Consider the following 19,587-nt stretch of genomic DNA (forward strand, 5'->3'; position numbering starts at 1 on the left):
CTGTTAAATTGATTGTTGTTTTATATCAAACAACTTTTATAATACTTATTTTTATTGTTATAATTTTTCATAAATTTTAAGGAATATGACAAAAAAGATATTGTAGGTATTGAAGGAGGGTCTCTGGGAGGATCTGGGGTACAAAAGGGAAACAAGAATGTGATTTAATTCTAGTTACTTAAAATATGTTTTTAAATGTTAACAAATTCAGAAAAATAGAAATCATGTAATAAAAAAGGAGTACTAGCATGAATCTTATATGGACAATATTTTTTTAAAAAAGCAATAAATTATGCCCACTAAAATAGAAAAGAAAAAAAAGCTTCCTCTTGTAACGGGGCTTCTCCCTGCCGTGGCTGGAGACTGTGGCTCTGCCCCTGGAGACTCACCTGCAGATGTAGCTCAGGAGGTTGTAGTTGTCTCGGGGAAGGATGGAAAGCTGCTTTGCCAACTCCTGCTGAGCCTGGAAGAGATTTTTGGCACTGGTAAACAACCCTACTGCCCGTTTGTCTGTCGGCAATGAGTGTCGAAGCATCACTGGTGAGTCTGTATAGAAGGAACACATTGGTTGTCTCTCCTGTTCCCATAGTTTTGCGAGTTAAAATATTTGGAAGTAACTATGGATTCCCAGAAAGTTTAAGCCCAGACTGGTCTTGAACTCCTTATGTAGCCAGTGGTGACCTCCGACTTCTGATTCTCCTGCCTCTACCTCTGGAGTGCATGTGCCACAGGCAGTCTGTGCTAGTTCAAGAATCAGACCCAGGGCTCTGTACATGCTAGGCAAGCACTCTATATTCCCAGCCACCATATATATATATATATATATATATATATTTGTATTATGCATTTAAAAAGTCTGTTTGTAATAATGTTGCTCACTCATTCCTGACCTCCTGACCTTGAGCTCCTGTAAGTGGGGACTATCTGATAACTGACATTCGTGATAACGTTCTCAGTGAATGAGATTCAATGATCCAATAAACAATCAAACCACAGCCTAATATCTCAGAGCTACCTTAGAAGGAGTGAGCAAATGATTCTGCTGAGAACTTTCAGGAAGCAGGCCAGACTGGCCATGCTGGAAGGCATGCACTGGGGAGGGCAGCTCATGTTCTACGGTGGCTATAGATTTCAGATATGGTCATTTAAAGATCACATGGGCCAGAGACGGGAAGAACAGGGCTCTTTGCTCTTGCCGACCACAGCTGCCTGCAGAGTCTGTGATCACCCTCTGGTGACAGGTAGCGTGATGACTCTTTTTAGGTGTTTTTCAAGTCTTATCATTCACAAAGGAGATCTGAAATGCCCCTGTAAATCAAGGGTTTTCATATCTTCTGTCACCCCTACAATACCCACAACCCAGGTACCCACCATCAGACTATGCAGCCTGAAAAACAGGCTTGGAAAAACAGATACACCTATTGGCTGAATCATTGTTGTTCTCTTCCTTTCCTAGCTTTGAATAGTCTTTTGTGCCAGAATCCTTATAACCATGGCTCCCACCAGCGGTCAGCCCAGGAAATTTCAGTAACTATTTTCTCACTGGCCCAGGTCCCCTGTGACTCAGACTATATCACAAAAACACCAAAGAACAGAGAAAAAGCTGCTCAACAACAACAACAACAAAATTACAGTAACAAATTCGTTTCACGTGCTCCTCGCAACAATCTTAGGCAATGCAGACAACGACCTGGTGGAAATTTGTGCTGCTCCATATGGTAGCTAATTGCCGCATGTAGCTATTTAAATGTAAATAACATCAAGAACTTGGCTCTTCTGGTATAGTAGCCATATTTTGTGGACTTGATATCGCTTGTGGCTAGAGGTTAATACGTGGATCAGTGACAAGATTACATCACTATGGAAATCCTACTGGTTTAAGTAAATACACTGAGTCTCATAGAATATGCATGAAGTGGCTATTCTTAGTTATCACCCTGACTGGGTTTAGAATGACCAATGGATACATCTACAGGAGTGTCTCCCTAGAGGTTTGACCGCAGTGGGAAGGCCCATCCTGACGGTGAGCAGTAGAAGCCCACACTCTGAGATTTTGGTAAGAAGAAGCAAGCCGAGCACAGGCCTTCATCTCCCTCTGATTCCTGATTGCAGATGCAGCATGGCCAGCAGCCTGCACCCCTGCTGCCATGCCTTCTCCACCACCCACAAACTGTACCCTGAAGCTAAGCCTTCCTTATGTTGCTGCTGTCTGGCACTTTGCCACAGTAATGAGGTAGTAACGAATTCACTGCATAATTTACCAAATGGAAGAATGGCAGTCAAATCCAAGTCTTTTGGAGTGTTTTACCAGTGAGACTGGCCCATTGGCCTGGCGCTGCTGCTGCAGAGTTCCAGTCTGATAAAGTAGCCTACCAAGGGGTGTGGTCCCTACTCTCACCTGCTAGAGCCTTGTTTAGAAAATTAATTGCTTTTTTTTTTTTTTTTGGCATTCTTCTAAGTAAGGCAGTCAGCTAGAGAGACACCAACCTTTGCCTCATCTGCGTTCATGAGCTGCCCACAGAGCAGGAACCCTTCGTACTGACTCCAAGGAACCACAGGCTCTGGCAGGTCTCGGAGGTAGAGCTTTAATAGAGAGGCCACCGTGTGCACATCTGTGTCCCTGAAAGAAAATAAGCTGTACTTAGAAGACAAGACCTCCCAGCTACCCTGACCATGGGGTCAGAGCATAAACTAGAGAGGGGCAGGTTACAAAGGACCAGAGTCAGGAAAAGCTGAAGCAGCCCCAGACACTAGCTTCCAGAACAATTGCAACTCACTTCCCTCTGCTTCCACACAGCTGCCTGAAGGTCCCCCTTTTCATTACATTCTCTTTAACTAGTTTGATCTTTTCTGCTTTCTTCAGACCACGTAGAACCTTACAATCAGTGATGCCTTTCCATGATTTCAGTAGTAAATCTGAGGGATGTACCTAGTTCCATGAGTCCACAGCACTGAGAACATACACGTTACCAAACGCTGTGGTGAGTGCTAGGATGTGAGAAGCCCAGGACAAACTCAGGAGGTCAGAGTGTAGACAGGGAGAGCTTGGGAGACACAAGTGACTCTTCAAATGAAGTCAAGTCAGATGATAGGGGAGATCTAAAAAGCGCAAGTGTGTCTCCAGGAGTGACGAATGGTGCCTCACCCCCGACAGTCTGAGATGATATTTAGTTGAGTGTGGGCAAGACAAGGCTCTGTGGTTCAGCTTCTGATGCGTATAGCAAATGTTGCCTCAACTCAGGAGGCAGATCTGGCCTAGAACCTGCATTTTTGTATAGCTGCTAGCTAGAAATTATTACTACTTTTTTAAGGGCTTGGGGGAAAAAATCAAAAGCCATCTATCTCAGGACAAGTGAAACTTCTATGTACTTGCACCTGCAGTATCAATAAAATAAGTTTTGGAGGGACACAGCCCTGCTTGTTCACTTACACACCGCCATTGCTTCATTAGTGTGAGAGAATAGTTACAGTGACAAAGCCACTTAATCTGAAGAGCCTATATGTGTAACCATGGCCCAGCCTGCAAAGCTGGCTGGCCTCTGCATTTTCAGAGGGCTTGCATTTATTCTGCTTAATAGAGAAACCAAATCTGGATCCACCACGCATCAGTATGCTACTTAATAAGGGGATGTGTTCTGAGAAGTGTGCCATTAGGCAATTTAGTCATTGTATGATGTTCATAGACCCAGGCGGGACAGGCTGCTCTACTCTAAGCTACGTGGGAAGTACTTTTGTGGTCTGTTAATTGAAGCATTTGAGGCAGTTACAAACATGAACACCAAGACTTGAATGACTTGAGTGTGTGTGTGTGTGTGTGTGTGTGTGTGTGTGTGTGTGTGTGAGCCCGTGCGCATCTGTGTTTTGTTTTTGTTTCTGTTCTTGATTGCCAAGACCTTTGATTTTTGACTTCTGCACCAACCAACCCCACCATACCCCATTCTTATCTCCAGTCCATTCCACCCCTGCCTCTGCAGCCTGGGAACTTGCCACCTCTGAAAAAAGAACACAGAGCTTCATAGAAAACTATCTGCACTCCAAGGCAGGAAATTTGGGCCCAGGGAATGTTCCCTTAACATGGATATTCAAAAATATCCTATCCTTTTGAGTCACTGTCTAAAAATACCCCTGAGAAAAACCCAGCTGGGGAAAACCTTTTATGAAAACACCTGAGCAGGAGACTTATGACCTGGCAATGTGCAGGGGAAGGATTCTCTGAGCCGTCCCCTGGCACAGTCTATCCATGTCTTTATCATGTTTGGGGCCTCTGCTCTACCCTATCTGCAATGAAGCTCCTGCATCCTAATCCTTCATTTCAGATGAACCCTTCACAGTCTCCTCCTTCCACTCTGGATCTAAAAGCCACTCTCATCCCCAGCCCCTGTCCTGCCCATCCTATCCACAGCCAGCATGGCTCCGACACACAGAATGTCAATGAGAAACATGGTATCAGAAATAAGGAGAAAAAAAGAGACCCTTAAAGAGAAACCTCAGCTTTAAAAGATGTTTAATTTTAAGAGACTGTAGATGGCAAAGATACCCAACACTAGAAATAGAAAGGGGGGCTGCTGGTGGTGGCACACATCTTTAATCCCAGTACTGGGGAAGCCAAGGGTGGGGGGTGAATCTCTGAGTTCAAGGGCAGCCTAGTCTACAAGAGTGAATTCCAGGACAGCCAGGGCTACACAGAGAAATCCTGTCTCAAAAAAAAAAAAATCAAGAAAGACTGAAAGAAAAAAGGAAAGAAAGGGATTCTAGCCACAGACACAACAGAGGTGGTTTGAAGATTCTATTATATAGTATTATTAGAAAGCCCAATTAGTTTTGACAAGGTTGGTGCTAGCAGTGCCTGAACTTAGCTGGCTCACTGCTCACTCTGGGTCTCATCATCAATGTCCTTTTTCCTGGGGACTCCTCGAGTTCCACCAGACCATGTCAAGCCCTCCTTCTCTAAATTCTCAGTTATCTCTAGTTGTCATTTTAGCACATAGTTTAGAGGAACTGGTGCTGATTTCTCTGTATGAGGGGCACCCCACCATGTTAGTGCTGACTCCAGGGTCACCCTTAGGGTCTAAGTCTCCAGAATCATTCCTCCTGAGCTAGCCATCCCTCCAACCAAAGGATAAACCTTAAGTGACTTTCTTTGTCCATTCTGAGTCCTGAGCCATCTTGCTGGCCCTACCAGGTGGCCTTGTAGCCTTATATATGCCCTGTAGCCAGCCTGTCTGTTCTCACAGAGAGGCTCATGTATGGGGGTACATTGGTGTTGTCACCAGGAGGCATCCAAGCCTAGTAAAATCTGACGAGGACATTTAAAACACTGATTTTGTATCTGTATGTGTGTGATGTGTGTATTTACACATGTTCATATGCATTTGGGTGCACGTTCACATACATGTAGTTACATGTACATATATGTTTCTGTGGAGGCTAGACATTGACATGAGTGCCTTCTTTGGTTTCTTCCCACCTTATGTATCGTGAGGCACGGTCTTTCACTTGAACCCCAAAGCTCAGAGATTTGTCCAGTGTAGCTATTCAGCTTACTCTGGGGGAAATCCCCTGGCCCAGCCTCTGAAGGACTGGGACTGCAGAGAGTAACGCCCACCTTCCATTTATTGCTGGGGATCTGAATCACACCCTCATCTTTTCTTGTGTGGGAAACACTTTAACCATGGATCTAGCCTCCTAGCCCTACAAGAAGGCTTTTAAATTTGCCCTCCTCTACTTGGTGAGAACCATGCACACCTGTGCTAGAATCTCACTAAGCAAGAGCCCCCACCCCCCATCCCATTGCTTCTTCTGCTCTGGTGAAAATAATAGCAACAGCCCATTGGAAGGATCAGGTGTATGGCCTTGTAGGAAATCTAGGTGGTGCCAACTGGCCGTATGGTCAGGATGCAAGGCAGGGTCTTCTTGGCCTTACAACTCCCTCTGTATCTCATTGATGGGTGAGAAATTATGGTTAGGGTTCAGAAGAGCTAAAACTATAGGAAAGGTTTAGTTTATCACACAGTTATGCCTGTGGCAAAAGCCTGCTAAGCCATGGTCATTTATAGGTGCTGGGACATACTCTTTGAAGAAGCCTTGGCCCTAAATACATTGGAAGTTAGCTAAATGACAAGAACAAAAAGAATTCTACATTCTTCTCCACATAAGATTTGTCCACTCAAGTGGCATATGGACCCAAGAGTTGACTGTGGAAGGACTCTCTGTCTGTCTCTGTCTGTCTCTTTCTCTTTCTCTTTCTGTCTCTCTATCTCTTTGTCTGTCTGTCTCTCTCTCTGTGTGTATGTGTGTGTGTGCTCGTGCGCATGTGTGCATTGTAAGCTCTGAATTTCATGGGAATTAGAAGCCACAGTGCCACCACCCACACCAACCTGGCTGAGTGTAAGCTGGCACTGAAACAGTCATTTGGAAGATACCAGCAATAGGATCTTTCCTTTTGGATAATGGACTTAACTCCAAGCAACAACCCACATGCATCGTTTGATCAACTCCAATATAATTAAAAATTAGGAAGAAAACTGGATACAGTGACAGTGATCATACTGGAATAGGCACCTGGTTATAAAATGTAACTGTCTGCGCTGTTAAAAGGACCCATAACTTGCTGCTGTCACAATGCTAACTACATCGCATAAACTACACAAGAAATTAGCCTATGGTATACTAAGGCCAAGAGGGACAGTCCTAAGTTGGATCAAACTAAGACCATGACAGAATGGGCATGGAGAGGAACAGATGGCCTCAGAGATGCTTCAGTGAAAAACAAAGAAAGAAAGCTGGGCTGTGCTGGTGAACAGAGCGAGGAGGCTGAAAGGGAAGAACGTGAGACTCCTGTAAAAGAATGACTCACTCTCCTTAACTTTCCCCTCTGTACTCAATAACTCTAGGGGATTTCAACATTTGTAAACTGGGTAGCATTCAGGCCCATTGAGCTGCTAATTTGGAAAGAGTTGTTGGCCTTAAGTCGGCAGTACAAGTGTGTGCAGGGAACTAGGTACTGCACAGTCAACAGAGCATGCAGTATGTGGTGAGGCTGTACAGTTAAGCGTGGTAGAGGACATCCTCGCTGGGAGCCTGGAGAAGATGGACTGTGAGAAGTGTCACCACATCAGCTATGCTCCAAAGAGGTCTGGAAACCTTTGATGAGGGTCAGAGTGAATGCCAGGCTGCCATGGGTGTGTGTGTGTGTGTGTGTGTGTGTGTGTGTGTGTGTGTGTGTGTGCATGCGTGCGTGCGCACTGCAGTCAGAAGGCTCAGAGTTGAGTTCAGAATCACATATGAGAATAACTAGTTCTAGCCACACATCTGGAATGCTGGAAAAGACACAGATGTGGTGATCTTCCCACACACATTTATATTCTTCATGATTCTTGTCTGCATGACAAGGATGTTCTTAGGCGAAGTCTCAGCTTCCCCACACCCCATGCTCTACATGCCCCTTCCCTCACATCCTAAGCATCACCTGAATCTGCCTAAAACACATCCTCACATAAATCATCTGCACACTCTCCTGTGCTCAGGCCCCCAAATCCAGAGTGGCTAGCAGAAGAGCTACTCATTCTACTGAGATCTGCAGCTTCTGAAGACACTGTGGGGGTTCCCTGGATCCACAAGGTCCTTTCTCCCCAATCCACTGGGCAGGGGCAGACAGGACAGATGCCCATAAGGACAGCATACCTGTCAAAGGAGGGCCTCTCCCCTGCATCGAAAGCATCTCTCAGCTGCTTCACTAGGTTGTCCTGCCCTGGCAGGCGGAAGATGCCCTCTTCACTCACACCGTGCTCCAGGATGAACTCGGAGCACTTCTCCACCAGGATGGGTACCAGATGAGGGCCAAACTTCTGCTCGTAGGCCACAGTCTCATCCAAACGCTGACCAAACACCGCTGGGAAGAAGAAATATGGAATCCCTGAGTTATTCTGACCTTAGTTGAATCAGTGGGTAGTCTGGGGCTTTGCCATTTGTTCTGTTTAAAAAATAATAATCATCATTAATCTTAATTATTATTATCATCATCACTATTATCATTTTACATGTGTAGGTGTTTGTTTTTCTGCATGTATGTCTGGGCACTACATGCATAAATGTCCTTGGAGGCCAGACGGGACCCGAGTTACAGGAGGTTGTAAGCTGCCTTGTGGGTGCTGGGAATCAAATCCAAGAGTACCTCTGGAAGAGTATTCAATATTATTAACTGCTAGGGCATTTCTCCAGAGTCTTTTTTTTTTCTTTGAAAAGGTTATTTATTTTTCATTTACATCATTTTCCACCCCCACTTCTCCACCTCTAACTCTCTCCATGTGCCCCACCCCTTCCTCAGATCCATGGCCATTTCCTCTTTAATTATTGTTTCAGACACACGTGCAAGTACACACACACAAACACACCCATCTAAATCCATTAGTGTTGCTCTGTGTATGTGTTTAGGGCTGATCATTTGGGATTGCAGAACCTATTGGGGGGCTAGTTCCTGGGAACACTGATTCTCCCTCTTTCTCATTGGCTATTAATGGATTGCCAGTAGCTCTTCATCTAGGGGCAGATTCTTGTGAGGTTTCCTCCATCAACATTGGTGTGTCAGCCGCTGTGGTCATTGTTCAGGTCATGTTTATTTGACTATATTTTTGAGCTTTCACAGGTACACAGTCCCTGTTACATACAGCAGACACTACCTCAGAGCAGAGCTCCTGGTCCTCCGGCCCTTACAATCTTTTGGCCCCATTTCACGACATTCTCAGAGCTTCTGAGTTGTGTTTTAGATGTATTAGTTGGGGGTTGAGCAATACATAGTCAGTTGCTCTCTAGATTTTGGAACAGATGTGGACTTCTGTAATGATCTGCAACTGCTGCAAAATGGAGCTTTTTTGGCAAGGGTTGAGAGCTACGCTCATCTGTGTGTATAAACATAAGTATTTAGGATGCAGTTAGAAATCATATCAGTTTAGGAAACTGTCTGTAGTAGGTTTTCCTCTAGGGGCCAATAATACCTCATTGGCCATCAGTAGTTGGCTAGCTTTATAGTATCAGGTATGAATTTCTTCCTATTGAGTAGGTCTTCAATCCAATTAGACAACTGTTGGTTACCCCCAAAATGTAAGGGCCATTATTGCACCCTTGGGGATATCTTGCCTTCCTACTCACAGCTGTGGCTTCACAGTTGGGCAGAACTATTGATTACTTTCCTCCTTTGGCAGGTTGCACAACACCTTTTGGTACTAAGAAAGCTAGTCCTCAGAGAAGAGCTTCCAAGTCAGTTCCAGCTCAGCTCTTCTGTCTTATATCTCTGTGTGTGATGTCTTCAGCAATAGGGTTTTAACTCCTGGGAGGAAACCAAGAACAGCACAGTAACCTATATTTGGGGAGTCTTTTCTACTGTCTTGCTCCATAGCTCAAAGGGAGGTTTCTATGCCTGACACTGGGGATTTTGTTAGAGAGTCTATGGCTCTTGGAGGGAGAGTCATTGATGGAGCACAAACTCAAAGTGATAGAATTGGTATTATAAAGAACTTACTAATAGGTTTGCTTAGGAGGCATTCAGCCACACAAGTACAATTTAGATATAGGAGCACTGCCTCCAAAATACCCCTCAAAAAAAGTAGTATGCTAACCAGGTCTGTTAGATATACGTGACAGTTAGGGTGCTAGTATATAAATGTTTATTCACCAGGATTGACTGCCATTAGACTCTGTGGTGGTTTGAGAGAGAATGCCCCTCATATGTTCGTAGATTTGAATGCCTTATTAGCAGGGAGTGGCACTATTTGAAAGGATTAGGGGGTGTGGTCTTGTTGGAATTGTGTCACTGGGGGTAGGCTTTGAGGTTTCAAAAGCCCATGTCATGCCCAGTGGCTTCCCCCTTCCTTCCTGCTGCCTCCTGATCCCAGTATGGGTCTCTCAGACACTCCTCAGGCCCCATGCCTACCTGCACACTACGGTGCTCCCCACACCCTGATGACAATGGACTAAATTTATGAAACTGTAAGCAAACCACAATTAAATGCTTTCTTTTATAAGAGTTGCAGTGGTCATGTTGTCTCTCCACAGCGATAGAACAGTAATTAAGATGTCCCTCTAAGGGGCTGCTCAAAGTGGGCAGTGCAGGGTCTGCACATTACTAAACCCTGGCCTATCATTAAGTACCCTGTGCTCTTATCAGGAAAAAACATAATTCTGCCAGGTAAGCAAGAGGACACTGGGTAACATCTATTTGAGAAAGAACAACAGTGGTGTGCCTAAAATAATTCTGGCAATATGTAACATCTTTGCTGTATAAATCTCCTATCTGCTAAGCAGCCAGACTGGCAGTCTCCTGTCTCTGTTTGAATGATTTGAAGTGTAACCTGGGGTTGGGACCTGAAAGAGATTTAAGGATGGCAGCGAGTGCAAAATGCATAAGCCTAAGATGTATGTAAGCTGGTAAAATCTTCTGTTGGGGGTCGACTCTGAGTTGACCACTAGCTCCAGTCAGCCAGGCACTATTAAAGAGCTTTCCTTCATCTCTGGGAGTGTGGATTGATTTCTCACTGAGCAAGCATATCATTTCCATTACGCTAAGACAGGCAGTCCACTGCATCCTGGGGCCTCACTGCCTGGGCATGGCTTCTGAATAGGCCCTGCCCCAGCTACTGATCTGGCAAGTTTACCAATGCTTCCGAGGCTCAGCGTGGTTGACAGTGAAGCAATTGTGACAGTGTTGTCACCTCAGGGTGGCTGTCAAGATGAGATGAACAAGCAAAGGTAAGGCAGGGTACTGACAAGCTTCCTGGCATGCAATGCTCAGCAGAGGCTGAGGGTGGTATCTCAAATATGTGAAAATGTAGGTCAAAAATGGCGGCTGGCAGAAAACAGCCCCAAGAGACAGATCAGGAGACACAAGTGATCCGTCTCTTGAGTATTATTTAATGCCATTGTTCTAAACTCTTTAAAGGTGGCACAGAAAAGAAAAAAAAAAAAACACCAAGAACTGAATTCTGCTGGCATCATGGGGCATCAAAGGACAAGAGCCCTCCGCTGGGTTATTACATACCGAATTACGTCTTTATGGCATTTCTTAGAACCCAGCTTGTTTGCTCTATCAAAAGCACAGCTATAGCAAACACACTCCCTGGAATGTCTACACCCACAGGCATGTTATCTGATTATTGTTGAATTAATTAATTAGTATTTGGATAGCTGAGTGCAGGTATTTCATGCTGTCAAACTGTTTTCTTAGGGCAATTTTCTGACATGTTGAACTGGGGGGGGGGACGGGGTCAAGTGGTTTGACCCAATGGTATGCAAATTGCTCTGCAAAAATATTTTTTCCAAATTACACAGCCTCCAGCGAAGCAAGAGTAGGCGAGCTCCACCTCAGCCCTGTCAGCACTGGGCTCTGTAATTTCCCCCACCCCTCTGCCTGGCAAGATTAGATCTGAATGAAGACAGCCACTGCCCACGTGCATTTCCTGCAGGTTCCCAGGCTCCTCTGTACCCTTCAGGCTTTAGCTTTGTTCAAACCTTTGTCCTAGAGGCTAGCCCTTTGTGAAGTCTCTCGGTTCTCTGCCTGACTCTCTGACTGTCCCCTAGCCAGACACTAGTTAATATGGGTTCCATCTATAAAAGTGCTGTATCGACTCCTGATTCCTGGTGTCCTCCTGGCCTCTGTTCCAGTAGCTGGCATTTTCAAACCCCTCTGCGGCTTACCTTTCCAGCCCACTGGTCTGTCTGAGCACCGGTACCCTGGTTTTGAGGACTTACACCTCTTTCCCAGTTACTACAGCAGTCTTCTATTGGCCCCAGTGCCCGATGGCTCCTCCCTCATGGTATCTGGTCCTGGGAGTTGGCAGTATTGTTTCGAATCCCAAATCAGCCCAGATGTTGCCTGTTTGATTTTAGTGCATCTCAGTGCTGGCCTGACATCCACCTGCCATTTTGTATGACCCACTAACATGTATTCAAAAGCACCCCACCCTGACGGTCCTAAAACTTGGTATTCTCCAGTTCCTACACCCTCAAAAATTCTTCTCCCTGCATTGTCTGCCCCCTTCTACTTGCCTTTCCTGGACTTTTCCCAATATCATCATCTCTGCCAGGCCTTCTTGCTCTCAGGTAGAGAGACCACACTCCCATTCCATGTGCCCTTCTTCCTCTCTGCCATTCCACCAGACTTACATTGTGCTATCATAACTTCTGTGTGTGTCTGTGTCCAGGCATGTGACCATAAGTTCTCATGGCTGGAAACACAGGGAAGGTCTTTTTTCTTCCCCAGCAGGCCTGGGACAAGGAGGATAGCCAACAGATTTTGCTGAATTACTTGATAGGTTAATATCTATAACCAAGTATTTTCTGATAGCTCATGGTTATCTCATCATTTCTTTGGTTGAAACACTGGCAATCGTCTATCTCATGAAAATTAATCCAGTTTTCCCCCTAACAGTCATCAAGTGTCCTGAAAGGGTTGACAACAGCCAGGTGGAATGACAAGGGGCATAAAGACCTTGTCATTGGCTCCAGTTAGCCAACTTCCCATTATGAAAATGAAAGGATCACACGATAAACAGCAAGAGCACCCATCAGTCTTCCCTCCACTCACTTCCTGTGCATCCATCAAGCCTTCCCTCCACTCACTTCCTGTGCGTCCATCAAGCCTTCCCTCTGTTCTCTTCCTGTGCATCCATCAAGCCTTCCCTCTACTCTCTTCCTGTGTGTCCATCAAGCCTTCCCTCTACTCTCTTCCTGTGTGCCCATCAAGCCTTCCCTCTACTCTCTTCCTATGTGTCCATCGGCCTCCCCCAGTCTGTGTCCCCTCGGCCCTCTCAGCCACTCTCACATTGCTCTTACCAGGATATTAATTTCTCAATGTTACTTTTCCTTCTAACATCCCTATCCTGTCAGCTCCCATAACCCAAATGTCTGACTTTGTCAGGCTACTGAGAACAATGAGGGTGTCATATCATAAAGGGACAGGGCCATTCCCTAGAATTGTGCCATACCCAGTCTCCATGAGACCTTGGCTCTGAAACTCTGCTGTTTCTAAGCTCTACCCTCTTTGTGCTCACTTTCCTGCCTCTCTTTCTTGCCTTGGCAAGTGTGGTGGTTTGAATAGGCTTGGACCAGGGCTGGGCACTACTAGGAGGTGTGGCCTTGTTGGAGGAAGTGTGTCACTGTGGGTGTTGAGACCCTCATCCTAGCTGTCTGGAAGTCAGTCTTCTCCTGTTTGCCTTCAGGACAAGATGTGGAACTCTCAGTTCCTCCAGCCCCATGTCTGCCTGGCCACTGCCATGCTCCCACCTTGATGATAATGGACTGAACCTCTGAACCTGTAAGCTAGCTCTAGTTAAATGTTGTCCTTACATGAGTGGCCTTTGTCATGGTGTCTGTTTCCAGCTGTAACTCCTTAATACAGTAAGTCAAGTGATTCCTTCAGGAAGGAAGCAATAACCTACTCCTGCTCCCCAGGCCCTCCTCTCTGCCTTCGTCCTCTCCAACTTCCTCGTCCACAGGACAATTCTTCTGTGTTCTCCCTCTACTTGCTGCTTTCCGACCTCGTCAGCTCCATCCTTTCCACCTTGTCCAAGACTTACTCTGTGTGATAAAATTTTCTCCTTGGATACAAAGAGTCAAGAGCATCTATGTTGTTGTCAATTTATAAAGAATAATCCTTCCCCTCCCCTCCACACACCAACCCTCCTTGACTCTTTTTCACTCACTGCCATAATCACAAAATACCTGTCTCCCTCTGGACAAAATACCTTCCTCCCAGGCCACCGAGTTCATTCAGGTCACAGGCTCTCAGCCCTTCAGGATTTAGTTTCCATAGTTCTACTCTTTGCCTCAAAACTTCTCAGTGATTTCAGATGCCCTCCCAGTGGCAAAATCCTGCCTTGGGTGATCCCATGCCTGCTGGTCTTCTCCAGACACCGAGAGTGTTGCCTGTCTTTTAATACTTCTTCATGTGCCTACAAAATTCTCATTCTCATCCTGATGGCTCCCTGCACCTCCTTTTCCTGTCTCCACACATTTGGGTACCACCTAAAAACTAGTAACCACTACAACTGGCCCTACTCTCCCTCCCTCCTCTCTTCCCCCAAGTCCACGTAGGCTAGGGATCCCACCATCCCCGTGTCCCCTCCTGTTTTCTCTCAAGTCTGTGCTTCCCCCACAGCATTCCTTACAACTCTCAGCATTTAGACAGTCAACCAAGTACCAAGTGCCATGAGACCACAAGGCCTCTGACATCAGGTACCTAACCCAACTGGAACCAATTTGCAAGACCGAGAGCATCACATGGGAGTTATCCCTAAGCACACTCTCCCTCCAAATAGGCTGCCCCACCCCAAAACACTTTAATCCGCTCTATCCTCATGGCCACTATCTGTATTATTACAATCTGGAGGAAGGAACAACTGGGTTTCTAGCAAATTTCTTCTTCTGAATTAACAAAGTCATTTATTAGAATAAAAAGTACCCTTGTGCTTAAAAACTCCCAAGCTGATGTCCTGCCCCATACACTCCTGTACACCCAGTCCACCCGTGTTTAGATGTCTTTAGAGAGGAGATGCAGCCCTCTCTGAATCCACAGACCTCCCACAAAAGCCCCTCTTTTATCACCTCTTATGTAGTTTCACGATGATTTATTTAAACAGCACTCTTCCACTGGGCTGTGAGCGCCTCAGAGACAGACAGCCCGTCTGGTTCACCGTCTATTTTTATCTCCTGGCACAGAGGCAGCCCTAGTCTTCAGGAACACTCCACCTGCTGTCTCCCATGCGTCCCACTCTCGACACTACCCCTCTGGTCAGCATTTCTCTAAGCCCCCGAACGCCAAGGAGACCAATGGCCTTGACATTTTTTTTAAACTGAGGAATTAACTTTCTAGAGCTCCTCTCGACCGCTCAATCAGCATCTGGGGGCACAGGAGGTCACCCCCCCCGGCCCCTGCAAAGCTTTCTCTTGGCTCCTGGAGCTACCCTTTCTGGTTCCTCATTCATCCCATGGTCTGCTCTCGCCCTCCTCCAATGCTCCTTCCTCTCTCCCTGACCTTCATGCATTAGCTTCTCCCAGGCACTCTCTTCCCTGTCTTCACTCCATGCCTTAGAAACTCATGCCTTGAAATCCATCCACAGGACGAAATCTCCAAATTTGCTATCTGTAGCTTAGAACTCAGCCACAGCCATTCCCTCTAGAGAGAACTCCTCACATACCCTCGAGACTCGAGGGCCACTGTGCCCCTTCTCCGATGAAACAAAGCACCCCATGCTTGGCTGCTTCATCAGGTTGTGTCATTTCCCACTGCAGACCACATAGGAGAGTGGCATCCAGAGCAGCCCCTGGAGTCTGACACCTGCCCCCCAACACCTACTGAACTGCACCCACTGGGTCCTTGTCTTTACCTTTGCTTCCAGGTTACATGAATATGGGGACAGAAACAGAGGCAGCCCAAAGGCCAAAAAGCCAGAGGCCAGTGAAGGACGAAGACAGTGGGCAGGTGTTGCTCCAAGATAATACCCTGGCCTGCCCAGGTTGGGCCCACTCCTTCAGGGCATCTGGGCTGTATAATTCTACTCTTGGTAGCAATGAATTGACATCCAATCAATTCATCCACAGGAGCTCATTGTCACTCTGAACCAATCACCAGAAAATGCTTCTGTCTGAACAATAATAAAATTCAACCTATTAATTACAATCATCATATGCAGTGTAAATTTTATGATTGCTAAATGCAATGTAATCTCCACAGCAATTGACTGGTTTATTTTTTAACTTTATCATTTAAAACTTGCAAATAAGACTATTGCATTCCAGTTGGGGGTGGCAGCGGTGGTACATGCCTTTAATCCTAGTACTTGGGAGGCAGAGGCAGGCAGATCTCTGCATTCAAGGCCAAGCCTGGTCTACAGAGCAAGTTCTAAGACAGCCAGGGCTTCATAGAGAAACCCTGTATCAAGCAAAACAAAGAAACAAAGCCAGGCTCAGGTTAGGAATTCTTCTAAGACCATATGTCAGTCAGTCGACAAATGTCAATTCTAGCTGTGTATCAGTTCATTAAGCTGCACAGGCTTTGGGCTGGCTATTCTTGAGTATGACAGTTCACTGATTTAATTGAACTAATCTGAAGCTGGAAACTGAGAAGCTGAACTTGGGTTTAGAGTTTGCCTAAAACTACATCCTCCCCATCCCCACCCCCACCCCCACCCCCACCTCTGGGCCCTCAATGCAGCAGTTTAATCTGTTTTTATTAAAAGTCAGTGGGACATCAGGCCACAGTCTCTCTCTCTCTCTCTCTCTCTCTCTCTCTCTCTCTCTCTCTCTCTCTCTCTCTCTTTCTCTCTCTCTCTTTTAAGTTAAGAAACTAAAACAGGGCCTGGGGAGATAGGTCAGTGGTAAAGCATTTGCCATGCAGGCACCAGAGCTTGATCATCAGTATTAGTGCCAGTGAGGTGAAGACTGCCAGGTCCCGGGGCTCACTGGGCCACCAGCTAAGCTGCCTGAGTTCTAGATGTGTGAGAAATGACCATCTCAAAACACCAGGTGGATGGCTCCAGAGGAATGACACCCAAGGTTGGTCTCTGAGTCCCGTGTTCATGCACTCAACACACCACGTGAACACACACGTACACACACACACATTTTTTAAAAGGGATAAGAATATAGTTCAGAGCATTTGCCTATCATGCATAAAGTGCTGGGTTTTACACATAGTGCACTCTCCCCCCAAAAGTCACTGTAATAATATCTGAGGCATCATCCATGCCCAGGGAGGATCTGGGGACAAGAACTCCTGGTGCTTCTTGCACAGTGCTCCAGCTCTGACTGTGCCATTGAGTGTTCTCACACCACCACCACCACTACATACCCCAGGCCACCACCACTATCACCAGCAACCCCCACCCCCAACCTCATCCCTACCCTCATCCCCACCCCCACGCCATGCGTGCCTTTCTCCAGTCTCCAAGACCTAAGTTTTTGACCAGAAGAGCCTTGTCCTGAATGGCCCTGGGACAGTGACATCTCATTCCCATGAATGACAGAACTGCCAACTGTTCCCTTTCTGTCTTCCACGGGTCAGCCCCAAAGATCCCTCCCCAGGGCACTGAACGGTTTAGGGAAGTGAAAATGGCTAGCTCAGCCATGCCCTCTTGCTCCTCTGTTATCCCTGAACTTCTCTGAATCCCTCCCACAGCCAGACCCCAGCACAGCTCCCATGCTAGCTTCAGAGTTTCCCGGGGCTCAGTCTCAGATGCATACCCTATCCTGACATGAGAGCAAAGAGCATTTGAGAAAAGTCTTCCTATCGTGGAAGAAAGATAAAACAGGAAAGAAATACCTTTCTTTCGGAGCTTGGGGGCTCTCTTCCTGACGTCCCAGCAAAAGAGCAGCGCCAAGGTGGGAAAGCCACAACCCAGTTCCCAGTGCGGCATCCTGGGGACGTGAGGCATGGCTGCTCTGCCTCTGAGGAGCCAGTCTGGCCTCTCCTCCTGCACTGTAAGAGCTAACTGTCCTCGCTGGCTTCCAGATCAGCACATGCTTGCAAAGACTGTCCAGGTTCCGAGCCCTGGGAGGAATCCTACGGATGTGTCAGCACCTGCCCTGCCCCTTCCCAACACGTCTCCCTACTCACCTTTACACACAAGAGGCTCCCTTGGCTTTCAGAGAGTAAACATAAAGCTGTCAGAGCACAATAAAAATAAGTGCCTCCTTTTACTTAGCAGCTAATTGTCAGCCGCCATTCAGGGGACAGCTCTGAGGTGGGCTAAAAGAAAGAGAGAAAGGAAGAAAATCCCACACGCAAGCGTTTACCAGCATTGCACCGTATATCAAGCTGTCTGGCAGGAACACAGAACGGCACTTAGCCTTTATGAAGCCAGCCCACCCTCTCCTGGAAAGGCTTTCAGAGACATGCATAGCTCAGTCAGGGTCTTCTGAGACAATGATCTCAGAGGTAGGCTGGTGGGTGAAGCGAGTCAGCTCCCGCCCCTCCTGTCAGGAAGATGGAACAGAGCTCCTGCAACTGACCCCAGCACCCTAGAGACCCTCACAGAGATCCAGGCAAGGGGAGCCTTGCCAGGGAGGGCCTGGGGCAGTCAGTCTCACACTGCCAACCAAGCATCCCTCTGTCATTCCCCAGACAGGAATCGGGACTCCTCTTTGACACTACCAGTCTCCACCACACGGAATTCACACCCACTTCCTGACAGCCGCACCTCTAGAAGGCTGTGCAAACCTGTTTGATTCTCCCAGCTCCGCAGCCACCTTCCTGTGTAAGCTGCCACCCACTCGCTCTTGCCTGGATGACGGCTCCAGTTTCATTTCTGGTCTACTGCTGCCTCCTCTGTAACTGGCTGCCTCCAGCCCAGCCTGTGATGCACACAGCAACTACAATGATCTTTTCAGGGTCATCTGACTTTACCACCTTCTTGCTTGAAACTTTCGCCCGAATTTCTACCCGTTGCTCCTAGCAACCACCACTAGTGGTCTCTTCTGCTACCCTCACCCCGCCCCAACACTCACTCACCTTTCCCTCTCAAGACATTTGCAGCTGCTGTTCCCTCCTACTGACCCGTTCTGCTTCCTACCTCTCTGTCAGGTTCACCTCCCCTGGCTATTTGGGGCTTGGTGAATCATTTCCAGTCCAGAGAAGCCTTCCTCAACCTTCTCCACAAAGATTTGCTTCATTTCATGTATTTTTCTTCTGTAATATATTTTCATTTCTATTTTTATAAGGGGCAGGTTCTCATTCTAGCCCAGCCTGACCTGGAACTCACTCTGTAGCCTAAGCTGGCCTCGAACTCACAGGGATCCTCCTGTCTCAGGTCCCAAGTGCTGGAGTCACAGGTGTGAGCATTCACACCAGGCTTCACAGTTTTTCAAAGGTATACTTTTATATTATCACTTCAGGTTTTAAAAGTTAATTTTTGTGTCGTTTAGTAGGCTGTGGGTTTCTTGGGAGAGTGATTATATTCTCCTCCCCCATGGGGAAGACCACTGGATCTTACTCCCTGTGCTGGCATCAATAGAGATCAATAGAGATCAATAGAGAGTTTTAAAATAAATGAATAAATATGCATCTTTCTTATATTTCAGAGCTGGGGGAAGGGGAGATGAGATATTTGGTAGAAAAAATAAATAAGAATTATCAGGCTTAGCTAAAAAGACTAGGTCACACAGAAGAAGAGTGTTTGGCAAGGACTGCACATCCCACACGTTGCGCTGAGCTATGGATTGTGAAATCATGTTCTGAAGCATGTGAAAAAAAACAAAAGGCCAGAGGAAGAAAAATTCCTTGAGGCTCATAATAAGTAGATATTTATGTGGCATAAGCCTTGGGTTGGCAAATTCACAAAGACACTTAAACAAAGGAGCTGAACCCTGTCTCCAAACTTGAGCATCAGAGAGAAGGATGCTTTACACACAACTCCTGTGCCCAGAAGCCACTGAGCAAGCACCCAGAGGGAAAGGGAGAAGAGAGACCCCGTCTGCAGCCAAGACTGCCTGCTCCCAGGGCACAGAAACCACATTTCCACCATGAGGACTTGAGGATGTGATCTCCATGCTGAGAGGAGAGAAAAGGAGAGGATGGGAGGGAGGGAAGGGGAGGGAAGG

General features: G+C 46.6%; 1 protein-coding gene across 4 annotated transcripts in view; it reads right to left on the reverse strand.

Moving 5' to 3' along the window:
* The window catches only part of Arhgap25 (Rho GTPase activating protein 25), an 81,317-nt gene that overhangs the window by 12,056 nt on the left and 49,674 nt on the right, over positions 1-19,587 (reverse strand). For 3 of the 4 annotated variants that reach the window (XM_031382462.1, XM_031382464.1, XM_031382463.1), the window contains 3 exons: positions 7,684-7,891; positions 2,488-2,620; positions 390-463 (listed from right to left, as the gene is read on the reverse strand). In XM_031382462.1, the coding sequence (XP_031238322.1) occupies positions 390-463; positions 2,488-2,620; positions 7,684-7,891 (415 nt within the window). Of the gene's footprint in view, positions 1-389; positions 464-2,487; positions 2,621-7,683; positions 7,892-17,311; positions 18,169-19,587 lie in introns of those variants that run through there. The other variant, XM_031382465.1, reaches the window with a different exon arrangement.

This window comes from Mastomys coucha, unplaced genomic scaffold (assembly GCF_008632895.1).
Source record: "Mastomys coucha isolate ucsf_1 unplaced genomic scaffold, UCSF_Mcou_1 pScaffold20, whole genome shotgun sequence".
NCBI classification, from domain to species: Eukaryota; Metazoa; Chordata; class Mammalia; order Rodentia; family Muridae; genus Mastomys; species Mastomys coucha.